Below are 22,832 nucleotides of genomic sequence, written 5' to 3' on the forward strand. Positions count from 1 at the left end.
ACTTTGCTCTGGACACAACTCCCTTGCTCTCAACAGCCATGCACCACCTGGCACCTGGCCACCCTGCCATCCTGGGGACATCCTGGAGAGATACAATGGGTGATCCCTGCAAAAAGCAGTGATTTGGGGCAGATGCTTGCACAAGTGGGAAGTGGGTGTCATTCCCCCAGGAAGCTCATTGCAGCAGTGCAGCCTGGTCCCACCAGGGTCCCTGGCAGCCAGGAGTTCCCAAAACAACAATTCCCAGAGGAGACCCATGCAGACAGCTGAGAGACCAGAGAGCTGAGCTGTGCCTTGCAGACATCAGTCACACTCCTCCTTTCCACCCCTTCTCCTTCCCTACAGCATGACAATGACTGCACAGGAAAGTCCTCTCAGTGTGACAGAAAATACAATTGAAAAATAAAGTCTTTTCTCTCTCCTTCACCTTCCCACAGATCTTGTACATAAAAGCCAAATCATTACCCTAGAGACTAATACTATGGTAATTGTAACATTTGCGACCTTGGAATGTCAGGATGTTTACTGAAGAACTTATTATTTCACTGTGAAATTACTAACATGCATTCCTTAAGATTCCCTAGAGAGCTCAGCACAAGCTCAAAGAATACAGAACAGGAGATTTTTTGGTCCTGCATGTGACATGTCTCATTAGGAGACGCCCACTGCTCTCCTTTACCTTGTTTTCTTTCTCCAGCTCCATTTCCAGACACAGGGGTGGAAAGTGAGCTGCCACTACCCATCAGTTGGGGAGTGAGAACTCTCTCATTTTATTTTCAGCTGCTGACCACCTGCTAAGCCACAGAAATGCTGCTTTCAAACACCAGCAAAAGACTTTGAAAAGAAAAAGGGATGGCTCTAATCTCCATTGCACTGCTGCACTAACTCCCCTGAAATAGGGATCAAAGCTGCAGCCTGGGGGAGAGTTGCTTTACTTATTTTTCCTTTTTTTTTTTTTTTTCTGGTTTTATTATCCATGTGTAAGTTAAAAACCTGTTTACTTGGTGGTCTGTGGCAATGGGATCAGAGGTGGTGTGTGCTGGTTTTGCTTGGGATAAAGTTAATTTTCTTCATAGTAGCTGGTATGGGGCTGTGTTTTGGGTTTGTGCTGAAAACAGTGATGATAATTCAAGGATTTTTTTTTTCCACCTCACCAGGTGAGGAGGCTGGGGGTGCACAAGTTGTTGGGAGGGGACACAGTGGGAACAGCTGACCCCAACTGATCCAAGGGATATTCCAGACCATACGGCATCATATTCAGCGTATAAAGTTGGGGGAAGAAGAAGAGAGAGTGAGAACACTTGGAGTAATGGTGTTTGTCTTTCCCAGTAACAGTTACGTGTTCAGCCATTTCCCCATTTCCTGGGGATAGCTGAACACCTGCCTGCCCATGGGAAGTGGTGAATGAATTCCTTGCTTTGCCTTGCTTGTGTGCATGGCTTTGCTTTACCCATTAAACTGCCTTCATCTCAACCCACGAATTTTCTCACTTTTACCCTTCCAATTCTCTCCCCCATCCCACTGAGGGGGTGGGAGCGAGCAGCTGAGTTGCTGGCCAGGGTTAAACCATGACAGGTGACTGGTGGGGACAATGTGCAGAGGGAGCTGAAAACTTACAAGCAACAGAACAGTTGCTCCTGCTCTGGGACATGGAGGGGCACCATCAGCCTCCCACCTCTCTGGGAGGCACAACCTGAACCTCTGCCTGGAAAAGGAAGGTCTAACAGAACCCACCACCCTGGGGAGGTTCCAGCCTTCCCAAAACAGCAGCATGAGCAAGTCTTATCCCTTACATCACCAAAACAGAAACCAGCAATACTTTCCTTCTCTGCTGAATACTCATTTTCCCTTAGTCTGAATCACAGTATTTCTGATCCCATTTCAGGCACTTTAAAAGAAGGCAATCAGAGGATATGGAGGCTTTAAAAAGCCAGGAAAGACAAAAGATTTGCTAAAAATCAGAGCTCAGGCCCCTTTGAGGAGTGTTGCAGGGGAAGGCAAAGCACATGCACATCTCACTGCGAGCTCTGAGTGCCCAGCTCTGGGATGCTCTACCATAGACTGCTTAGCACTTCAGCTGCAGCCTAATCCTCAAGGTCTGCACACATGACCCCTCCTTCTCACAGTAGTATGCCCCTTCTCAGCTTTGCTCCACATGCTTTAAATTTGACACTGATTTCTTTATGTACAGACCCTGGGTCTGAGGTGGCAATTTTCTGTGCAAAGGCCCAGTTAACGCATCACCTGGCATTTGGTGATGAGAGAAAACATTTTTTTTCTGCGCAGTCCTGACTAGGTAAGAATTGCAAGTACATTTCCAAAACAGCTATCTGCATATGTAGTCTCGGTTCTCTGGAAAACACTGGGCAATTGGAAAGAAAGTAGTTACACTCTGTGAGACAGTAGTAAATGTATTGTTTCACATCTATACTCTCCAATGCAATTACATGGGTTTTCATTACTAAAATACGCTGATGGCTCCAAAATCAACAGGCAATTCCACTGGCAAATAAAGGCTTAAAGCCTTTGAAGTCCATCCAACACCTCTGAAATCCAGCAGATGTAAAGTTTCCAAACATTCCCATCTGTGTTCTGCCTAGTTTCTCTCCATCCACAGTGTCAAAATACAGTCATGGTCATACAGCGAAGACTGAAATTATGACAGCCAAGAGAAGAGTAAGCTTAAACAGATTCTTTTTGAATCATTGCATCCCTATAATGCACTCCTGAACCCCACTCTGAAATACTGCAGGAAAGGCTGCAGATGTGCACTGAACACCCAGCCAGCCTGCAACACTCAGACTGCTCACAGATGCTTGAGCATATGCCAGTTCTCATGGATCTGAAGTTACAGCTTTGTACAAACAGATCATGACAATGCTCTGGCTGCACTACCTAATACTACCACATCCTGATGGGACTTTCTTACAAGGCACTGCCCCGTGTGCCCTATGCACTTTTCTACTAACCTCAGTGTATTGCTGAATGACATTTTCGGGGGTCGGTCCCAGGAAGAGATAGAAGTCGAAGATCCCCCCAATAGTGCGGAAAGTCAAAGATGGGTTTGGAGACAGAGTAACATCTAAAAGGGAAAAAAACAGGTTCTCAGTACAAACCAGCTCTGCACTATACATGGGAATGGGTCAAGAACGGATCAGGGGAGGTTGAGACTTGACATTAGGAAGCATTTCTTTACCAAGAGGGTGGTCAAACACTGGACCAGGCTTCCTAAAGATGTGGTTGATGCTCCAACACTGTCAGTGTTTAAGAGTCATTCAGACTGGCATTATGCAGCAATAAATCACAGAATCCCACAGAGAGGAGATTGCATAGATCCATTTGTCTAAATTTCATTTACATAAAAAGGATCAACAAACTTGTGTTTAGGGTTCCTCTTTGCTATTTTAATCTTCTTATTGGAAGCCACTGCTTGCCAGGGGAAACTGATTTTATAGACTGCGTGAAGATTCCCCTTTTCTGAAATTATACCACTAGATTAATAAAGTAAGGTGACCATGGCAACTTACAAAACTATTCTGCACATATAGAATATAGGACTAACTTAAATTGATTTGATTTAGTTATGCCAATCTCAGAGGAAATTTCCTACACCTTCTTCTTTCCCTCTATGTATATCTATATTCAAAAAAAAGTTTAGCATATATTTTCTCTGAAAATACCTTACCTTGTTAAACAGTCATTCTAATGAAACCCTTTTGAAAACTCTAGAGTAATTCCTGGAAGCTTAGTTAGGGAACAGTCACTCATATTTGTATCACACTGAAAAAGCAATCACTAAAGCAGTTTAATATACTTATTTATCTTTCTATATGCAGTCCAAATAGGAAATCCATATATCTTTTTACCTTGCGCATTGGAGTTCAGAAGGAGAACACCGTGGGCATTGGAGTCAGGTTCTACACACATGTAGAAAGGGTGAACTCCATAGAGGTTGGCAAATGACTGAAACATAAAAGGTAGATGACGTATGGCTTGACTTTGCTATTTTTCATAGTTTTTGTCAGGTAGCTACATATCCATAGACAAGGAAATTCATTCATAGTTAGACTTGTTTTGAAAGGTGGTGGATTTTTTCATCTAAACTGGTGTGAAGTTAAATTAATAGAAAAGAGTTATTTTTAATGCCTCGTCACAATGGCACTTTTTAGTTTTTCTGAGTTAAACCTTTTATATTCTGCCAAACCCTCCAAAATGGCACAGGTAAGAATCACTTGCTAGTTAAAACAGACTCATCAACCAGTGATTCCAGTTTAGCCAAATATCATATGAGTCCTGCTGAAGTCCAGCTTGTTTGGATGAACAGGGTTTGATCTGAGCATGAAATTCAATGCTTTTCTGAACCAGAATCCTAGCACACAAAATAGTTTTTCTGAAAACTGCACTGTGAGAAAGTTTCTGATGAAAGGTTTCAAAGTACCCTCAAAATGACTCATGGCTTTGTAATTTAATTAAAACTGATGATATCTGCAAAACTTGTGAGGTTCCATGCTTGCCACCTCCTTTTGGTGATACAAGCTCGGACAAAGTGCTGCGTAAACTGAATTACCGTTGGTGCCTGATCCCTGGCGTACATGCCATAGGTACTGAAGTCCATGTTGTGTTTGAAGGTCGGGTGCTCATGTTCACCAAATCCATACACAGAAGTGGATGGCACAGTAGTGGTGATCTGAAGGAACTGGTTGGAGAAAAACAGATCGACCAGGGGACTGTCCCACCTGTGACAAACAGAGGGAGACATGGTTAGTTTGCTTATCTTTGGTACGTAAAATTTTAAATTCATGACTGCCTATTTTCACTTTTTATGTCTTTTGGAGAATAACAATATTAAAAAACCATTAAATTCTATGCATGCCTCTGAAATGCTTAACCTAACATACATTCAATTCATCTTGTGATGGCTCAGATATCTCATCTACTTTTTCAAAAAAATGCATCAATATAATTATGGAAAAGAACAACTAAAATAACAGAAGACACTATCTATAAATCTATTACCAAAATAAGTGGTTGCTTGTGATATTTCTATGACAACCAACGGTAACGGCTAAAAATTGTTATTACACAGTGGAGTTCAGAATTCTTAATGAGAAAAACAGACATTTACTTTTTATCAGCTTTTAGTTTTTAATGTTTTTCTGTATCAGGACCTGAATACCTCATGTTATCCCTAACTTCATGCAGGTGCCTAAGGTAGGAGCATAGCTTCCTCCAGGGTCTGCTTGAACAAGATGTTTTTATTGTGATGACTCTCTCCTGCTTCTCTCACTAGCTTAATGCCTTTATTTCTATTGACTCATCTGTGGACACAGGCTCACATTTTAATTAGGTGTTACATTCTGTTTCCTATCTCTAGTGATATGATAAGCTGCGAGCTAGATGGGGGAGAAAATAGTCAAGCTGTGGAGAAGTGTTTTATTAATGGTCTTGTGTATGCCACGAGTACCACATTTAAATAGTACCCTCTCAAGCCTTGTTTAACCACAAATTTGTTATAGCTAATTAAAATAAATGAGCCCAAACCATGGAGCATAGAAGTGGCATAACTCTCCTTTTAATGGTCTTCTGTCAATGATTTTGACAAAATTAAATGGTTGATCAAACTGACGGGTAAATCAGAGAAGAGGAAGGTGGGCTGTGTCAGTGGGGAGCAGGGCTACCCCCACGAGGGGAGCACTCCCTGATGAGTGGCTTGCCACCCATGCCAGCAGTACCCCTGCCTGGGGACAAGTCCCTGCTGCTGGGAGGACTGGGAGGGCACAACTGCTCCCACTACACTGGCCTACTCTCCCAATGAGGAAGCAAGGACAGCCACTCACTGGGATGCTCAAGACACTCTTTTGCCTCTCCAAGCAAAAAGCAGGCACAATCTATCCCTAGATTGTCCCAGACAAATCTGAAGTCAAGCACACAAATCCAAAGTCAAGTACACATACTGAAGGGTCCGGGTATGTTTTTAAAAGTCTATTTGGCCTTTCTTACAAGCAGGAAAAATAAGAATTTTATTTAGCTCTTGATTTATTTTTTTTTCAGCAGGAACCCCTCCCTCCTTCCTTTCCTTCCATCAGCTTCTCCACCTACACACAGCACCAAATAAGATTGTTTTCTTTTAGGAGGGCTATGGACACAAAATATCCCTGAAAATTAGATCCAGCCCTTGGCAAACAGAGGCCTTTCTGCAAGAGGCTGCTGCTGTGTTGGAACAGGGGTGGGCTCTGGAGCTATATTCCTGTCCAAAGGAGAGCTGTCACACAGCTCTGCCCTGTGCCAAGGCAGGAATGGTCACTGCTCTGAGCAGACCACAGGGTTATGCAAAAAGCAAAGGCTGCCAGAGGGGAAATGCTTTGGGAAGAGCTTAAATATCTGTCCTAACTCATTGAGCACTCTCCATGATGTCTGTTCAGAGGACACGAGGCTTTGTACATTTGTAGTACCCACATCACAGCACTGACATTTCTCATCATGAGAGCAATTAGTGTTACCATGGCATTAAAGTACTCCTTCAGCTCAGCAGCTCCCCTCCCTAACCAGTAGAATCACTGGGGTGGTGCAAACCACAATCCTAAGAACAAACTCTCTGCCCCACCATATCTTTATATGTCATGGAGACACTCTTTTATGACTCATGCGTTGCTTCAGGCAACTGTCACGTACCCAACTTCTGCATGACATTGCCAAAACAGTGCCCTGCTCTGCACCCCTCCATCACTCAGCTCTCCGAGGGCTGCCACCCCCACCAGTGCAGCTCCCCATGTGGTGTCACCAGCCATTGCTCCCCAGCAACCTCCTCTTTCCTTAGACCTCCATGCGCCAGCACAGCTATGCACTAAATATAGCATTAACCAGGACATAAAAAGGCTGGTAATGACTCTCTCTTTTTGTCTGGGCATCATTATGTTATCTCCATCCAGAGGACAGCATGGTCAGGTTTTCTCCTGGCACCTCTCTCTGCCTCCACTCCCAAGCAGCTTCCTTTTGCTCTGCAGTGCACTGTGGTAGGCTGTTGTGTTACTTTATGTGTTTGCTGGTGTGGTGTTGGCAAAGAGTGATCATTTAAATGAAAAAACTATGTCTGTCATTCCTTAAACATTTGGCTACAATAAACAAAAATATTCTGTTTCTCCCACCTCCCCTCCTGCTGGTTTAAACCAGACAGAAGGAACAAAACAGGAGAAAGCATAAAATGACATCCTGTGTGCAGGAATTTGCGTGGTTCTCCTCCAAGAGTCCTATGAACCATAACACTGCTCTAATGAACAACAGAAGGGATCTAAAAAAAGTCTAAAAATACAACTGAACAGTCATTCACTGTCAAAAATTCAACCCCTACCAGCAGTTAGACATGGCAAAACCTGAGAGGACAAGAATCCTTCTCTTTGCACAAGAAGTAATAGCTGCACACATGTTCACTGCTGAAAGTCTTAACCTGTTAGTGTGTCTGTTCGTGAGGACACTCCTGCCCATGAAAATACAAACCGGCCTCTTTAACATCTGTCTGGTCTGTTGCCTGCAAACAGCTGAGGCCTGTCCAGGGAGTCTGACTGATAAAAGTTAACATTTTCTTCCAAACACTGTGCACTACACTCAAGAGTAAATCTCTCTAATTTTTAACCTCTTATCAGGAAAAAAAAGAATGATTCGGATTGAAAAGATTGTGTAAAAATTAACATTTTTGGCCAGCAAGGGAACTAGTCTCATACCCAGCAGTCAACCCACTGGCCACCAGGATTAAACATAACTGCAGCAGACCAAGGAAGTAGTATTAAAGGAAGGTGGGTAGTCAGATAGATAAAACATCCTGTTCATGTTGTAGTTTATGACTGACATTGTCACAATGTTAGAGGGGCATGACTTTTAGTCAGGCAGTACAAAATGGTTTTCAGGAGTGCAATCATCAATCCTTTGTAATATGAACCGGACATGAGGATTTACCTGGTTGAACAACCTTGCTCTGTTGAGGTTTGTTGAGACCAATAAAAGCAATGTGTACAATGGCTCAAAGCACTGACTCGCCTGCTGTGAGCAAGCAGCTGGTGGCATTTCTAAAAGTGGTTTTACAAAACGTCCAGAATTAGGAGACTTGAGACACTGAATTCTGGTTTTGGCTGGAGTTAATTTTCTTCATAGTAGCTGGTGTGGGGCTGTGTTTTGGATTTGTGCTGGAAACTGTTGATAATTCAGGGATGTTTTAGATATTCCTGAGCAGTGCTTAACAGAGTCAAGGCCTTTGCTGCCCCTCACGCTGCCCCACCAGTGCGTAGGCTGGGGGAGTGCAAGTAGCTGGGAGGGAACACAGGTGGGACAGCTGACCTCAACTGACTCCAGGGATACTCCATACCATATGGCTTCATGCTGAGCAATAAAACTTGGTTGGCTGGCAGACTGCTGCTCAAGGACTGACTGGGCATCAGTCTGCTGGTGGTAAGCAATTGTTTTCATTTGCATCACTTTTCTTTCTTGGTTTTTATTTTTCTCTCTGTTATTTTCCTTTTAATTCATTATTATTATTATTGTTGCATATTATCATTATAATTATTATCATTATTATATTTTCTTTCCATTATTAAACTGTTCTTATCTCAACCCATGAGTTTTCTCCCTTATACTCTTCCAATTCTCTCCATCTTTTGGAGGGGCAGTGAGCCAGCAGCTGCGTGGTGCTTAGTTGCCAGCTGGGGTTAAACCATAACACACTGTTTCACAACAGCTGTATTCCTTATTAGCTGTGATTCTTGGGACACCACTGGACTGCAGAAGGCACACCAAGAATGAATTTTTACTTGCATATCTTACTTTGAAGGTGATTTATCAAATAGGTGGAGAAAGTCAGCATGACTAACCAACAGATTTTCCATAAACATGACATTTTTTAAAAGAAGAACGGCAGGGTATATTTACAGCTATTGACGCAGTTCTGCTCTACTTCTACTGTATTCATTGTTGTGATATCAGGATGTCCTATAAGTGGCTGGATATATAATGCTTTATTTCTCTTCTGAAAAACACTTGGATAAGTGATAGCCCTACAATACTTCTTGCCTATGTAACATAAATCTTAATGATTAGATTACTAAAATAATAGCTCTTACAAACTAGGAACAAACCCAAGCTACCCATGATGCATACAATTTGCTCCTGTGGCCTTCAGCAAAACTGCAGTTTAAGACAATAGCTTTATAAATCATTCTAATAGCCTTGCCTATGTAAAAATGTCTTCATGGTAAGTGGCGTCTGTGCTTACTATCACAATCAATAAAAAAGGCAGCTGAACTCTGCAGCAGCCTTTTTGGAAATTAGGGAAAATCTTGATTAGATTTTGGTTATTTGTGCCATATATTCCCAAATGATAGCAAACAAGGTATTCCGAACTCTTAATAGAGAGAAAGTAGCCCATATCTGGTTTGGAAAAAAATGTTCTGCCTTCCATTATTTGTATGACATCATGAAGGAAAAGTCAGGATATTAAAGTGGAGAATCAAATCAGTAGTTTGTCCCTCTGCAGCCTGTCTCCAACAATGGCCCAGGCCTGATATCACAAAGGAAGGCATAAGATGTCACTCAGAGCCAGTCTTGCAATAATCTGCTTATGGAGGAAGTTTCTGGCTGTTTTCATAGGATTAAATGATGTTGTGAAACATGGAGTCAAAAATAGTTTGGGTTGTTTTGCTTTTTTTCCCTACAGATGATGTTTTATTGTGCGTGAATGTGTATCCTGCTAAGCCTCCCATGTCAGTGCTACCCTGGGGCAACGAGTCCCACAGAGTAATCACACACTGCAAAACGATTTGTTATTTATCACTGTCTTAGGGCAAACAGTTCCCAGTCTTTTACTCTCTGTTCTTGAGGAAGTGTATGCTTTCTTGAAGCGTTCATGCTCACTCTTGATACTACCTCCTCCAGTGGTTGCTGTTGTTAGTGTGGCAGGAGCAGGAAGGAGAACAGCACTTAACCTGAGTGCATGTGCTACAAAACAACACAGAGGTTGTTTAGTTCTCTCTCTGCCTTACTACAACACAGTATTTTCTCTCCTGTTTTTACTACTGTAAACAATAAACCTGGCTGACAATAGGAGAGTTTCCTGTTAGAGCTGCAAGATCAACTAGGATATTGTGAGCAAGGATTTGCTAAACTAAAGCAATCTCTTGACAAAGTGTTTTGCCATTGATCACACCAGTTTACCAAAACAGTTATTTTCCAACTATGATGGGAGTGGGGAGGGGCTCCCTGCAGCCTCTGCTGTCCCACAAAGATGTTAGTTTGGTAGCCTCACCTCTGGGACAGGAGACTCAGTCCCCAGTCCCTCTCTCTCATGGTTCAGAACTGTAACTTGCAACCTTAAATCAGATTCAGGTTTCTAGTTTTCCCCAGAAAAAAACAGAAAATACCTGACATTGGATGGGAGTGGGAGCTTTGTCTGCCCCTGAGTCTCATCTGAGCCTCTTAGCACCTCGCCAGTGAATGCATGGACATGACACCTCTTCATCCACATGGCTTTGGAGAGCTACTGGCACAGAAAAGGATGTTCCCTGGCTACCAGTGAAGCAGCAGGAGCATTGGAGAGGGTAAAGAAGAGGAGCAGGAGCAGGAGCAGGGAAGGTGGGATGGGACAGAGAACAGAACAGCACTGGGAGAGAAGGAAAAAGGTAAGAAGGAGGCATTACTGGGAGCAGAAGGGGAGACAGCCCAAGAGGTCCTGGTTCTGGAAGCCCCAGCAGCACCTGGATCATCTCCCTACCTGACCCTGTCTAATTCTCGCCCCATGCAGGTGAAGCAGTGGCTGTCACTTGATTATCTTGGAGCAAGCTGAAAATATAGCAGGACTTGGCCTTTTATTCTTGCTCCTGGCTCTGCATGAGGTTTGCAATCAGCTGTTAATGTCTCTCCCCTCACATAATTTATTCCTCTCTCCTGTTATTGTGATTACAAGGAGCTCTAAGTTTGTCCTGCCCTCCTTGGGTAGCTCAGCTATGGCAAAGTCTCCTCGTGTGCAGCAAGTAAAGCACATTCAGGAATACTAAAAAGCCTTCTCTGCCTCTTCCCTTTAGCATTTCCAATGTGGAATTAAATCATTCCTCACGAGGAGGAGGCTTTGTGTACATGAGTGGTAGAGCAGAGATGGGGTTTTCTATCAAGCTGACAGACAGGAGCCTGCCATCAGCTACCCCAGTGCTTCAAATCCTTCAGCACAAAGACAGGGATGTCAGGACAGACTGCACCATGGAAAGGGGAGTAGGGAAATACAGACATGGACTTTGAAAGCACAGCCCAAACCCATGTTTCTACTTGGGACAGACTGCTCTGTCCCCAGGTGGACTGTCATCTGGGCCAGAGCACACTGGGGATCATGAGGGAATTTAGGCTTTTCGGGGGGGTTCATCATCCAGCAGTGTGGAGCTGCTAGCAAGGGATAAGAAGCATCACGTAAAACAGATATCTGAGGATTTGGGATTGCTTTAGGATGAGAAAGAGTTCCTCAGGGATGTTAAAAGGTCCAGCAGAGCACTCCTACCTGACTTGGTGCAGACACAAATTATTATCCACTCACACCTGGGGAGTGCAACTGCAGCACCTGTTGAAGAGGCTTTATTTGCCCACATCAACTGTTCTAAGCAGTATTTGTGTGCATATGATTGATTCAGCTGTTCATTGAGACAGCAAGGCCATCGCCATTCACATCTTAAAATAGCAGGCTGAAGTCTCTCCAGGTGTTAGGCAATTGCCTGTTTCTCAGGAGCACTTGCTCTAACCTGGTGTGGCCACAGAGACCACCAGCTGTGCGTCTTGGTGCATGGCCCAGGCAGGCTGGAGGGAGCCCAGAGGAAAAGATTTGGGTTTTAGCATACAAACCTGCCTTTGGGCAGGTTGAACTAACATGAAAATGTACTTAACAAGCCATATGCCACCGTGCTCCTCTGGACCCAGCCAGCCAAGTGCAGCCACTGATGGTGATGCTCCTATAACGCTGCTTGCTGAAGGTTCATCCTCCACAGTGAAGCAAATGCAGCCAGCCATGGCTTTTAGGCCAGAATATATAACCTGCTTTCCTGTTTTGAAAGGTTTCCATCTGCACAGCACTTCTGGTGGCTAAGTAGGTTGCAAATCCCTCTAAGATAGGCTGTGGAGCTATCCCTGAGCACTTGCATTCCCTCACTCTGACAGGATGGACAGGCAAGCAAATGAAAGGAAAGCATTTTTGCTACTCAGACAGGGAATATAACTCTAAATATGATTCAGCTGCGAGGGGAATGGTTCCCCCGCAGGATCCTTCAGTCTATAGTATTTGCTGTGCCATTTCACATGAAATAAAAATTTCCAGCAACATATATATGCAAAATCCCGTGTCTCTCCTGAAGAGAATCTTTTGGTAGCAGCCCTGCTATTGTTTGCAGGATAAAGCCTATTAACTGTGCATTATATTCACCCACAATTTCCTCTTTTGGGGGTCATCTGGCTTTCAGGAGCACTCTTTTAGCTGCCTGAAGGCAGTGTATGATTTCCCATGGGGATGTTTGAGAGCGGAGCATTGCTGCCAAGTGCTGCACAGATGCTGCTAACCAAGGCTGCCCTCTGCCTCCCCAGGCTCTGCAGCACAGCACTGCTGCACCCCACACCTGTGCCACTGCTGAGCCCTGGCTTTGGGGGACAAGAGGTGCCCCACTGCCAGGGCTATGGAAGAGGCTTCCCTGGGCCCATGGCAGGCCAGTGAATGTGCCCCCCTGGAAACCTGCTCAGTGGGGACCAACTTGTGCTCCTCTGCCTCTTGCATTCACCTCAGCATTCCAATTAATAAGCCTTTACAGAAACCTCTTATTATGAGGAGAAGAAAACTGGGCCTTTAACATTAGTCCACTGTTTACACAGAACTGTTAAGTCTAATGAGAAATTAAATTATTTTTGTTATTGGAGTAATGCATAATACATTCATTTACAATAGCTTGCAAAAAGAAAACTTTACAGAATTGACTATGTCATGTATAAGGAGATGCCACGAGACTGTAACTTAAAAGGATGGTCAGCTCATTAAAAACCCAGCATGGCAGTTCCATCTGCAGACCATTCTAGAGGCTGTATTGTCTTATTTACATCACTCATATTAAGCCATCCTTACACTGCTCGTTGTACCATTCCCAAAAGCAGCTGGCAGGAGTGCACCTTGACTGGGACTCTCTTCCTAAGTAGCATTACACACTATAGATATGTTGATGGAAGGGGATATTATGACACCTGTTGACATTTGTTAGTGAGGGGAGCTTTTGCTGAAGTTAAACTTACAGTACCAACTTGAGAATACAAATGATATTTTTGCAGAGGGACAATGCCATTCACTGACATCAGTGGAAGTTAGAGGCTTATGGCCTCTGTGGCTTTGAGGTTTAGTTACCTAGACTTGCCTATTGGAGAGAATCAGGAGATTTAAAGCTCAACTCCTGACACCTCAAATTTCAGAAATCATAGTTCAGTGCTTTGATGAGTTGAGTCTACCAGCTTCCCAAGCCATGATATCGTAGCCTTAAAAGTATTTGACTTGTTGAATATCCTTTTATACATATATGTAGATGATTGTTATGCAGGCACATACTCCTATTAATAATGAATGTCCTTCAGGGACAAGGCATAAATCTGCATTTATAACACATCCAGTTTGCTTTTGACCCCTTTGTCTCACAGACCCAAGCACTAGGGTGTGAGGAAACAGTGCTTGCCCCATGACACCTAATTTCTACAAAAAGCAACATGAATCACCTCTAGTACTCACAGCACGGTGCCAGTGCTTTTCCTCTTGACTGTGAAGTGTGTGGAGTCCTCCGAGAATTCCACCTCATAGGTGGCTTCCTCGGCGGTAACCCCGGGACCATCGATCTTGAGCGGGACTTCAAACCTCTGCTTGTTGGGGTCATAGAGCTAAAGCAAGGTGAGGAGGGAGCAGGTTAACTCACTACTCAGTGTGCATTGCTTTGGTTAAATTATTCCAACCCCTCAAATGCTCACCCTGAACCGGAGTCTGTCCTTTGTCTGGAACTCCGCTTCCAAGACGATCGGGGAAATGTCATTTCCAAACAGGGACAAGGACTGGCGTTTGTTCAGTGTGACCCTGGAGTGGAAACATTGATCACTGGCTGAGACCACCCTGGGGAGAGCTGGGGGAACAACCCAGCTATTCTGTCAGCTCTTTCAAAATAAATCATTATTTCATTGTCAAGAGAAATTATTCCTGAGGTCAGCCTACGCTGTCCTTGATGTTAATGGATAAAATAGGTGCCACCAAAGCAAGGAGACCGCAGAGTCTCCTGGGACACAGCTACCAGGGTGGGAGGGACCAGCCTGTGCCCCTGCCTGACTTCCTCACCAGTGGTGTGGTGAGAGCCCAGAGCCCCAGTTCCATGGCATATGCACAGGGAAACGTGCCCATTACCCTCCTTATCACAAGCTGAGCGTGAGTATCGGAGCAGCTTGGGGGAGGTCTTCAGCGAGAGCCCCCAGGGCGGCAGCGGTGGGGCAGTGCCAGCCGGCAGCACCTGAGGAGCCACACACACTCACCTCCAGCCTTTGTCTGTCTTCTCGATGTTCCCAGCCCGGGAGTAGCCGTAGGGACTGTCCTCAGGGAAGAAGCACCAGGGAGCGTTGGGCACATCGGTGCTGCACCAGGTGCAGCCCCGCGCCTCACAGGCCTCCTGGGACGCGCCCGGCTGGGGGTGGCAGTCGATGCGCTTCTGCACTGCAACGGCCCCAGGGCACTGCGCATCCTGGCTGGAGCCAAGGCACCCGCCTAGGGCTGGGCACAGGGAAAGACAGTCAGAGCAGCACAGAACCACGTTAAAAAAAACCCCGCAACAATACAAACTTCTTCAGTTTGTTTGTTTTTTATGTGCTTTTTTTCCCTGTTTTAGGGTCAACACCCATGGTCCCTTGGACGACTAAGATGGCAGCAGAGCAGCCTGCTCGTGACAGAGCAAGAGCAACAGCCACTTTCTTTTACAAGCTGAGGCAGTGGGTCTGTATTATTCAGCTCTCAAAGCTGCTTGTGCTCAGCTAAAGCACGACTTGCTTGAAATACTCCTGGAAAGTTAAATAGCAGGGTAATGAAGCTCCTGGTGAGGGGTGAGAGCAACTCTGCAGGCTGGCTGAACAGGAGGGATGCTTTGGCGAGGACTGCTATTGAAATTAAAATGTTATATTTTCTGTTTATTTATTCTCGTGTTATACACAGAGGGTATCTATCTTTAGAGATACAAATATGTGATATCAACATGTACTTGTATGATATAAATAGAAAATACTGATTATATATATGTTTGTATTGGGTTTCTTTTCTATATCATAGGACTATGATATACACGTAGTATTAGTAGTTTGCATTGATACAGTAGGGTTACAAGTAAAGGGGAGATGCCAGCAGTAAAAGAAAAAGCATATATTAGTCACTCGCAGAATCATCCTGAAAAAAAACCTTAGTAAGGTGCTAAATATTTTCTTTTTTACAGCTGAAGGTCAAGTCCTGTAGTTCCTCTGCACATTGTGAGCCTCTCAAGAGCAGAGGGACAAGACCAGCTCTCTGCCATGCTGACAAACCACTGTTAGCAAATATTCTGAGAGCGAGCAGGCATACTTCAGGCAGCATACTTATTTTGATGCTAATTATGTCATTTTAGTCATTACGGCAATATTTAAAGATTAAATCTACTTGAACAATAATTGCTCTTTGATATAAAATGACTAACACCTTTGCTTTAATTTTTCTTTCATGTGGACTGCTGAGTGCTTGAAAGCCTAAAACGTGATTGCTGATGCAGTCTGGGCTTCTCCATAGAATGAACTTTACAAGCAGATGTGCACAAGCAATAATTATACATACTGGAAAAATTTACAGAATAAATCTAGTAGATTCACTAGAGAATGCCATCATGCTGCAATGCCAGAGTTGATTTCCAAGTGGGGGATGAGAATGCTGAAAAGCAGGAGCTGAGTGCCATCTACATTTTTCTTTTGAGAAAACTCTCATCCTCCCTTCTATATGAGAACATCTGACACACAGGTCTGATGCTCTCAGGATGCTCAGCAGAGCTTGCTACTCGCTGCCACAGCACCTCATATCCTCCTCTAAAGGCAGGAATTAACAGGAATTATCTGGCTGAAAACCTTTGCCAGCTGCTTGGCAGGCAGGACTGCCTTCCACTTCTGTTTTCTGGGGCAGAGAGTGATGTCCCACAGGCTGACTGCTCTCTGTCCAGTATTCACCTCTCATGATCTGTCACATAGGAAAGCTCTAAATTCTGATCCTCTTTTTCACCTAAAGCATAATAGGACTATGAGCATCCTTCTGCAATCCCTAAATTATTTCTTCTTGGAGCACAAAATAAACTAAACCCATGACATCTCATTTTACTTTGGGGTGTGTTTTTTAATGGGAGTCAAATGCAGCATCAGCGTTTTCATTGCTGAAATCAAAGAGTATGACTGAACATAGTACAGCAGATTATTAATGTGGCATTCATTTTACATAGCATAGGTTTGTGGGAGACTTTTATGAACTCATTTGTATAGTAAAATACTTTCAAAATACTTCTTATGAAGGATATTGTGAATGCAAAACTAGTTCAAGGGAAAAAATATTGCCCCAGCAGAAGCCAGAAAGTTTCTTTATGTTTTTTTTTCTCCCATTAATGCAAAGTTTACATTTTCCAGGAAATTTTAAAAACCAACACTTGCAGGTGTAAGCAGCTGAACAAGGCTGCAATCTCATTCATCTCTTGTTCCTGGATTTACTTCTATTGTAGTACAAATGTGGTAGTAGCAACTGGGAAGATGTAATTTTCCTTCCCTACTTTTTAAAATAATTAAAAAAATTTCTGCATAATTTTCACTGTATTTATGGCCCATGTCTGTAAACGTACATAAGAGATGAAATCCAAACAAGCAGTTGAATATATAGAAACAGTTATGGCGACTTGCTGCTTTTCCACAATAATTTCCATGGGAACAGAAGCTAAAGCAAGGTGGTTGAAAAGATATACATGAAAAACTATCCTCATTGATTTTTAAAAACCTTGAATTTTGCAAAATTAAGATTAAAATTAAGGTATAAGGAAGGAATTAAAGTATTACCACATGGTTTTTAATTTAACAGCATTAGTCTTTATATTTTGGGTTCATCCATATGTTTCAAAGGCATTTGCTTCAGGTTCCCTCCTCTATCAACACAGTAATATGTATTCTCCCTTTATTAGACTCTGGACCAAATTAACCTCTGGTATGCTGGGGTAAAATCAGAGAAAACACACTAGGAAAGCAATGGGTCACTTTCAGGAGCTGAATGATCCCACTGAGTCCCGTGTGCCTGTGCTGGTGCCCAAGAGCTGAATACACTGTAGGACTGGGGTATGTTTCTAAACAAGCCAGCTCTATTGTCCTCCCACAGTCACCTCACGTGGAGTCAGTGCCATGCCTGTTATCTCCTTTTACATGGAACATGATCACCTCCTCTAATGGCTCTTTTGTCGCTACCACATGTATATTTGCTTTTGAAGCCTATGACAAAATACAAGTGCCATATATTTACCTGCGAGTACAATGGCCAAGAAACACGGGCTCCTCATGCTTGCCATGGTCGAAGGAGGACTTCTGCAGGCAGCCTTGAGCCTTTTATACAAGGCAGGGGCACAATAAGCACTGTTTCCCATACACAATCAGAAACACTGCAAATATTTTCTCAACGTTCGTAACTTTCATGAGATTAATTGTAACACACGACCTTGCCTGTATTTAAGAATATGACCTTGCCTGTATTCAAGAACGTTGTCTAAGCAGATAAGATGTAGTGAGTAATTTGTCCACAAACTTTGCTCAACTTTTGAATTCCAGCTTTGAGAGAGAACATGATTTTCCCATAACTTCTTAGATAATTTTTCAGAGACCACCGTCTTTTTTTTTTTTGAAACAAGCATCTTCAGACAATGAGAGTCCAGTGCTTACCTTTTTCTGATTTCATATTATCTTTTGTCTCTTATGTGGTTTTACAGCAAAAATTATGTTTGGAGAAAAACAGTCAAAGAATTCTCCATTAAAACAAGACACTTGATACTGTGACCTTTACAAAATGACATTTTTCTTCCAATTACTTGATGGCAAGAGCTTTCAGAGTAAAGTTGTTTTCTATGGTAAGACCTGGTTTAGCTGGAAAATACAATATTCATATGAATCTTAAACACACACTAAAAAAGCCCACAACTACTCAGAGTTTCCAGATGACAGACCTAAAACTAGGGATCACCACTTTGTTGCCATCATTTGTGTAGTTTGGCACAACACAATGGGTGGGTTTTACCTACTGGGCCAAGGGGAACAGGGACCCTCCACCAGGCACAAAAATGACTGCCACTTGAGTCTTGTGTGTAAATCCACTCTCCACTGGGACTTTGCTCAAAGTTGTGATATAGACCCAAATCATTTGTGTGTACACCCTCTGAGTGCCCAAAAAGCATGACAGACAAACACTAACTGGTATTGCTGATGTTTAACTAACTTATACATTGTTTCTTAACAATATATATCATTCATTACCCATTTCTGCCAAAACTTGGAATAAATTCACAAACAAATCACAAGCAGTACTTTCATCTCCTTTCAAGCTGAGCAGAGAAAGAAATAATTCCTCCAAGATAGTAAGAGTCATCAAAACTTCTTTGTTTGACAGATTATACATAGTAAGGTAAGAAGTGTCATCTCATAGGAACAGGAACCAGCTGCTTCATTTTAAGTCTGTACAGTACTTAGCGTGAAGGAATCCCAGTAGGTTTCTCAGTACTATCAAAATACAAATAATGGCCAACGAGAACACAGATGTGGGATACCAGAACAACCTATGGGCTATATTACTCAGCAAGCTACTCTATTGCATTGTGTAAAATTGTGCTTTTGACGTTGAAGACTTCTGCAGGGGAAGTGAATTTTTTATAAGGAAGTATGATGAAAAAGGCAAAAAAGTAGTTCACATTCACATCTTTATTTAAGTGTTACCTACACAAGCTATAATTTACAGACTGGTATTTCTGAAAAATAAAAACAAAACAACCAAAAAACCTCAATATCCAAACACTGTATCTGAATCTACATAAAACTTCAAAATTTGCAGAATTTACAAATTAATATTCAGAGCAGTTGGGTAAATTATACATCCTCCCTCAATATCCATGCTCCAAGAGCTTTAAAAGTCATACAGGCACAAGATAGGATATTTTCTTTATACAACCATCTATTTACATAGCTTTTTCCAATACACGTGGTTCAGTTCTCAAAGTAACTGCCAAGGTTTGCAAAACAGTGTATTTAAAATACATTTAGCAGCATATAAAATTAGATAAAAAGGAAAGACAATTTGCTTTAAAAAAAGAAAATGTGAGATGATAGAAACAAATCCGTAAGAAAAATAGATTAAGATATATTTGTCATGACCTTAAGAACAGCTAGTCATTGCAGAACATAGGCAAAACACAAATAAAACATACCAATTTGTGAGTATTTGAGTTCTAGTCCTGAGCATAGAGATACACAGCTGCACAACTTTGGTCAACACAGATTATACGCTAAAATTACACAAATCATATGGCATTTGCTGTTAGCAGGATACAGCCATGTCAGATAGATGTATCATTAACAGCTTCTTCCCATCTATTATTCAATCCACTTTCCTAACAACAGTGTAAGTGACCTTTAGAATCTTGAAACTGCCTCTCATAATCACAGGCTGATTCCTGGGACGCCATCCTTCCCCTGCTACCCTAAAATGCAAAACAGCTGATCATACTTGTGAGTGAAATACAGCAGAGCACTTTTGTTATATATTCCAGGTTATAATTTTGAGATGGTCATTAGAGAAGACTGAATTCCAGTTAATTTAAACTGCAAGTATTACATATGCACACAAATTCAGCCATAATATATAGAGATACATATGTGACTGTTGAGACACGAGCGTGTTACCAAGAGGTTATTAAATACAGTACATATTTTAAGGACAGCAGGTCTAGTAGAAGAGTTCACGCACTGTCAGTTTGTTCCAATCATCAGTGTTTACCTAATAAACATGCAGCAAACTGCATAGAGTGCACCTCAAATTGATCAATATATTCATTTACACCCATAATTTCAATTACTGGCAAGATCTTCACTTGCATCTCCTGTATCTGAGATCTGTCCATCTATTATATTTCGAGCTTTCCAGATCCTCACAGTCCGGTCACTGAAAACCAAAACAAAGCAATATTAGTGCTACTTAATCAAACTGGGGAAGGAGAGATACCGGAGAGAGGGGCAGGGGGAAGCTTCCTTAAAAGCTCGGGTGTCTTAATGAGAAAGGTATTGTTGGCAAAATAACATTTCTTTAATGGGTATGCAAGAGTTACTCCACCTCCAGGAGACTTTATAATCTAAGATGTCCAACATTTAAGATTCCCTAACCTTATCACAGCATTGGCTATTACTTTTAACCATCTAGGAAAGTATAAAGATTTATGTCTAAGGAAAGTAAAATCCTACTCTCCTACTACCTAATTTTCTAAAATACAAGCAATGGTAATAGGTTCAGGTAGACATCAGAGAAGAGCTTCCATCATGTAGCTATTTGCAACTCAGCAGACCACAGGCAAACAGCCAGTGTACTACAGAATTAGGGAGACAGACTCAATAGGACAGAACTAATTCCTGCCATTAAAAGAGTGTGAAATGTTACAACAGGTAATATCAAACCTGAAACAGGCTCCATTTACACAAGAGGTGTCAGTCCATTATAGGAAAAAGTAAAAAAAGCTCAGAACCACAAGACAACATGAAGTCCTAACTCCCTCCACAAAAAAACCCCCACAAACCCAAACACCTTCGTGAGGGGCTGGAAAGCATAAACCATGAGCTGGTGTTTAGAAGCCCAGGAGAGGCAATCTGTAATTCTGTACTTTTGAAAACAATCACTATTTACACAATTTTAAAGTATGTGTAAGTGAAATATCACATTGAATGTGTTACAGAGCTCTACTATCATAATTTAAAACAAATAGCAATTTATTCCATGAAAGGTAAGTTATGAATCTCATAAAAATTGAGTGACTAGCAACCCCCACAAAAGAAGCCAGCAGGCAGAGCAGACTTTGTGACAGTTTTAAGTGTTTTCTGACTCGTGCTTTCATTTCACTGTAAATTGCCAGAAATAGTCTAAGTTTTATAGACCTTAGGCACACTGTTAGAAGTGCCAAAAGGCTGTAATTTTCTTTTTTTATAGCAAAAATAGAATAAATTTCAGATGTATGTATGTTCTAAACTTATTAATAATCTTTAGGCAAACAGAGACATAAGCTTTGACATCTCTACTCCTATTAGTGCTTAAACATAAAAATGGACTACCAAAAAGGTCAACTTGGCAACTTTAAAATCCTGTTATGATTCTGAAAGATCTGCTTTTAATTCAGAAGGCCAGAAGCTTCCACAATTTGCTCTTTCTTGGTCAAGTCCCCTGAGGTTTCAGGTCCTCAATTTGCTCACTTTTACAGAGGAAACAAATATTCAAATCAAAGAGTTTAAAGGACAGCAAGATGGCTTGCAAAGCTTCTGCTAATATGTCAGCACTTAAAAACCAACCAACCAAAAAACAACCACGTACCATGGCTTCTAGAAAAATCCGCACAGGTCAGGAATGAGTCCCAACAGGACACAGACCAACTTACAGACAAGCTGATAAAGTTCCCAACTATTGTCAAATTCTCCCTGCCATGCTGTAGGTTAGTGGTCTCCAAACCTTTTTGATCATGCACCCCCTACCACTAAAATTTTTTGAGCCCACGTTGCCATGTGTATTTATTAATTTATAAATTATATACATGTACTACTGAATACTGAATTTCTCCCAGCACCCCACTAGATCATGTTGTGCATCCCCTGAGTGCATGCACACCACTCTGGAGATGGCTGTGATAAATTGTTAGCTTTGAGGGGCATGGACTGGACGGTTCTCTTGATCCTTGCTATGAAGTGACATACACAACTGAAAACGTTCTAATGCATTTGCATGTACAGAATTTTAGCAGGAGTGATGGAAAAGAAAGATTCTTGGAGAATAACTCACTCTGCTGCTGTGAAAATCTGGTTGGAGTTGGTGCAGATGGCATTTATGGGGCTGTCGTGTCCCTTCATCTCCCCAATGGGTGCAAAGGTATCCACATTCCAGAGCTTGAGGATGCCTCCTCTGCAGCCGCTGAGCAGAACTGGAGCGCTAGGTATGAGACCAAGAGCACATACCCAGTCCTTATGAGCATTAGGAACTTGCTGAAAAAGAGAAGGCAGGCAAGTCTCAAAAACTTCTGGAGGAACAAACAGAAAAGTAAGCCCGACTCCTGTCCTGCAGCAGTTTTGCTACATGACTCTGGGTGTATCCCAGCCCTATGGATCCTCCATCTTTAGAGCAAGGAGGGTGATAACTTCCATAAGGCTACTTCTATACCATGAGTTTGTTTCTTTTTTGTGAAATAGTACTGCAAAACAAGAAGAAAATCCAAAATACGACTGACCTAATGTGGAACAGAAATCAGTTTAGGATAATGATAAACCTGCATATTTTAAAATGCATATTGGAATGCATTTTCAAACATATGGCCTCTGTATATGTTTCAAGTCTGTCCGTGAAACTGCTATAAAACACGTAAAAATAAAATCCAAAATATTGCTTAAAAATATAACAGGAAGACAGAAACTGTTTCTGTATTTGCTATCTTCCTTTCTTCTTCTCTCATTACACATTATAAATTGATTTTGTGATGTTGCACTTAACAAAA

General features: G+C 42.2%; 2 protein-coding genes and 1 long non-coding RNA gene across 12 annotated transcripts in view; 1 reads left to right on the forward strand and 2 right to left on the reverse strand.

Moving 5' to 3' along the window:
* Positions 1-18,864, reverse strand: part of LOC135414929 (sucrase-isomaltase, intestinal-like) — a 58,876-nt gene extending 40,012 nt beyond the window's left edge. Inside the window, exons 1-7 of the mRNA XM_064656287.1 lie at positions 17,576-18,864; positions 14,557-14,791; positions 14,008-14,110; positions 13,775-13,920; positions 4,568-4,736; positions 3,867-3,963; positions 2,970-3,082 (exon numbers count right to left, since the gene is read on the reverse strand). Coding sequence (XP_064512357.1) covers positions 2,970-3,082; positions 3,867-3,963; positions 4,568-4,736; positions 13,775-13,920; positions 14,008-14,110; positions 14,557-14,791; positions 17,576-17,696 — 984 coding nt within the window. The 5' untranslated portion in view covers positions 17,697-18,864. The remainder of the gene's footprint in view (positions 1-2,969; positions 3,083-3,866; positions 3,964-4,567; positions 4,737-13,774; positions 13,921-14,007; positions 14,111-14,556; positions 14,792-17,575) is intronic.
* LOC135414930 (uncharacterized) lies at positions 14,156-15,306 on the forward strand. The gene is made up of 2 exons (XR_010430910.1): positions 14,156-14,452; positions 14,907-15,306. It is a non-coding gene; the product is annotated as an uncharacterized LOC135414930 (long non-coding RNA).
* Positions 18,865-18,999: 135 nt separating the features above from the next.
* The window catches only part of KIF21A (kinesin family member 21A), an 88,045-nt gene continuing 84,212 nt past the window's right edge, over positions 19,000-22,832 (reverse strand). For all 10 annotated transcript variants that reach the window (XM_064656281.1, XM_064656280.1, XM_064656284.1 and 7 more), the window contains 2 exons: positions 22,127-22,326; positions 19,000-20,254 (listed from right to left, as the gene is read on the reverse strand). In XM_064656281.1, the coding sequence (XP_064512351.1) occupies positions 20,161-20,254; positions 22,127-22,326 (294 nt within the window). In that variant the 3' untranslated portion in view covers positions 19,000-20,160. The remainder of the gene's footprint in view (positions 20,255-22,126; positions 22,327-22,832) is intronic.

This window comes from Pseudopipra pipra, chromosome 5 (genome assembly GCF_036250125.1).
Source record: "Pseudopipra pipra isolate bDixPip1 chromosome 5, bDixPip1.hap1, whole genome shotgun sequence".
In the NCBI taxonomy this organism is placed as follows: Eukaryota; Metazoa; Chordata; class Aves; order Passeriformes; family Pipridae; genus Pseudopipra; species Pseudopipra pipra.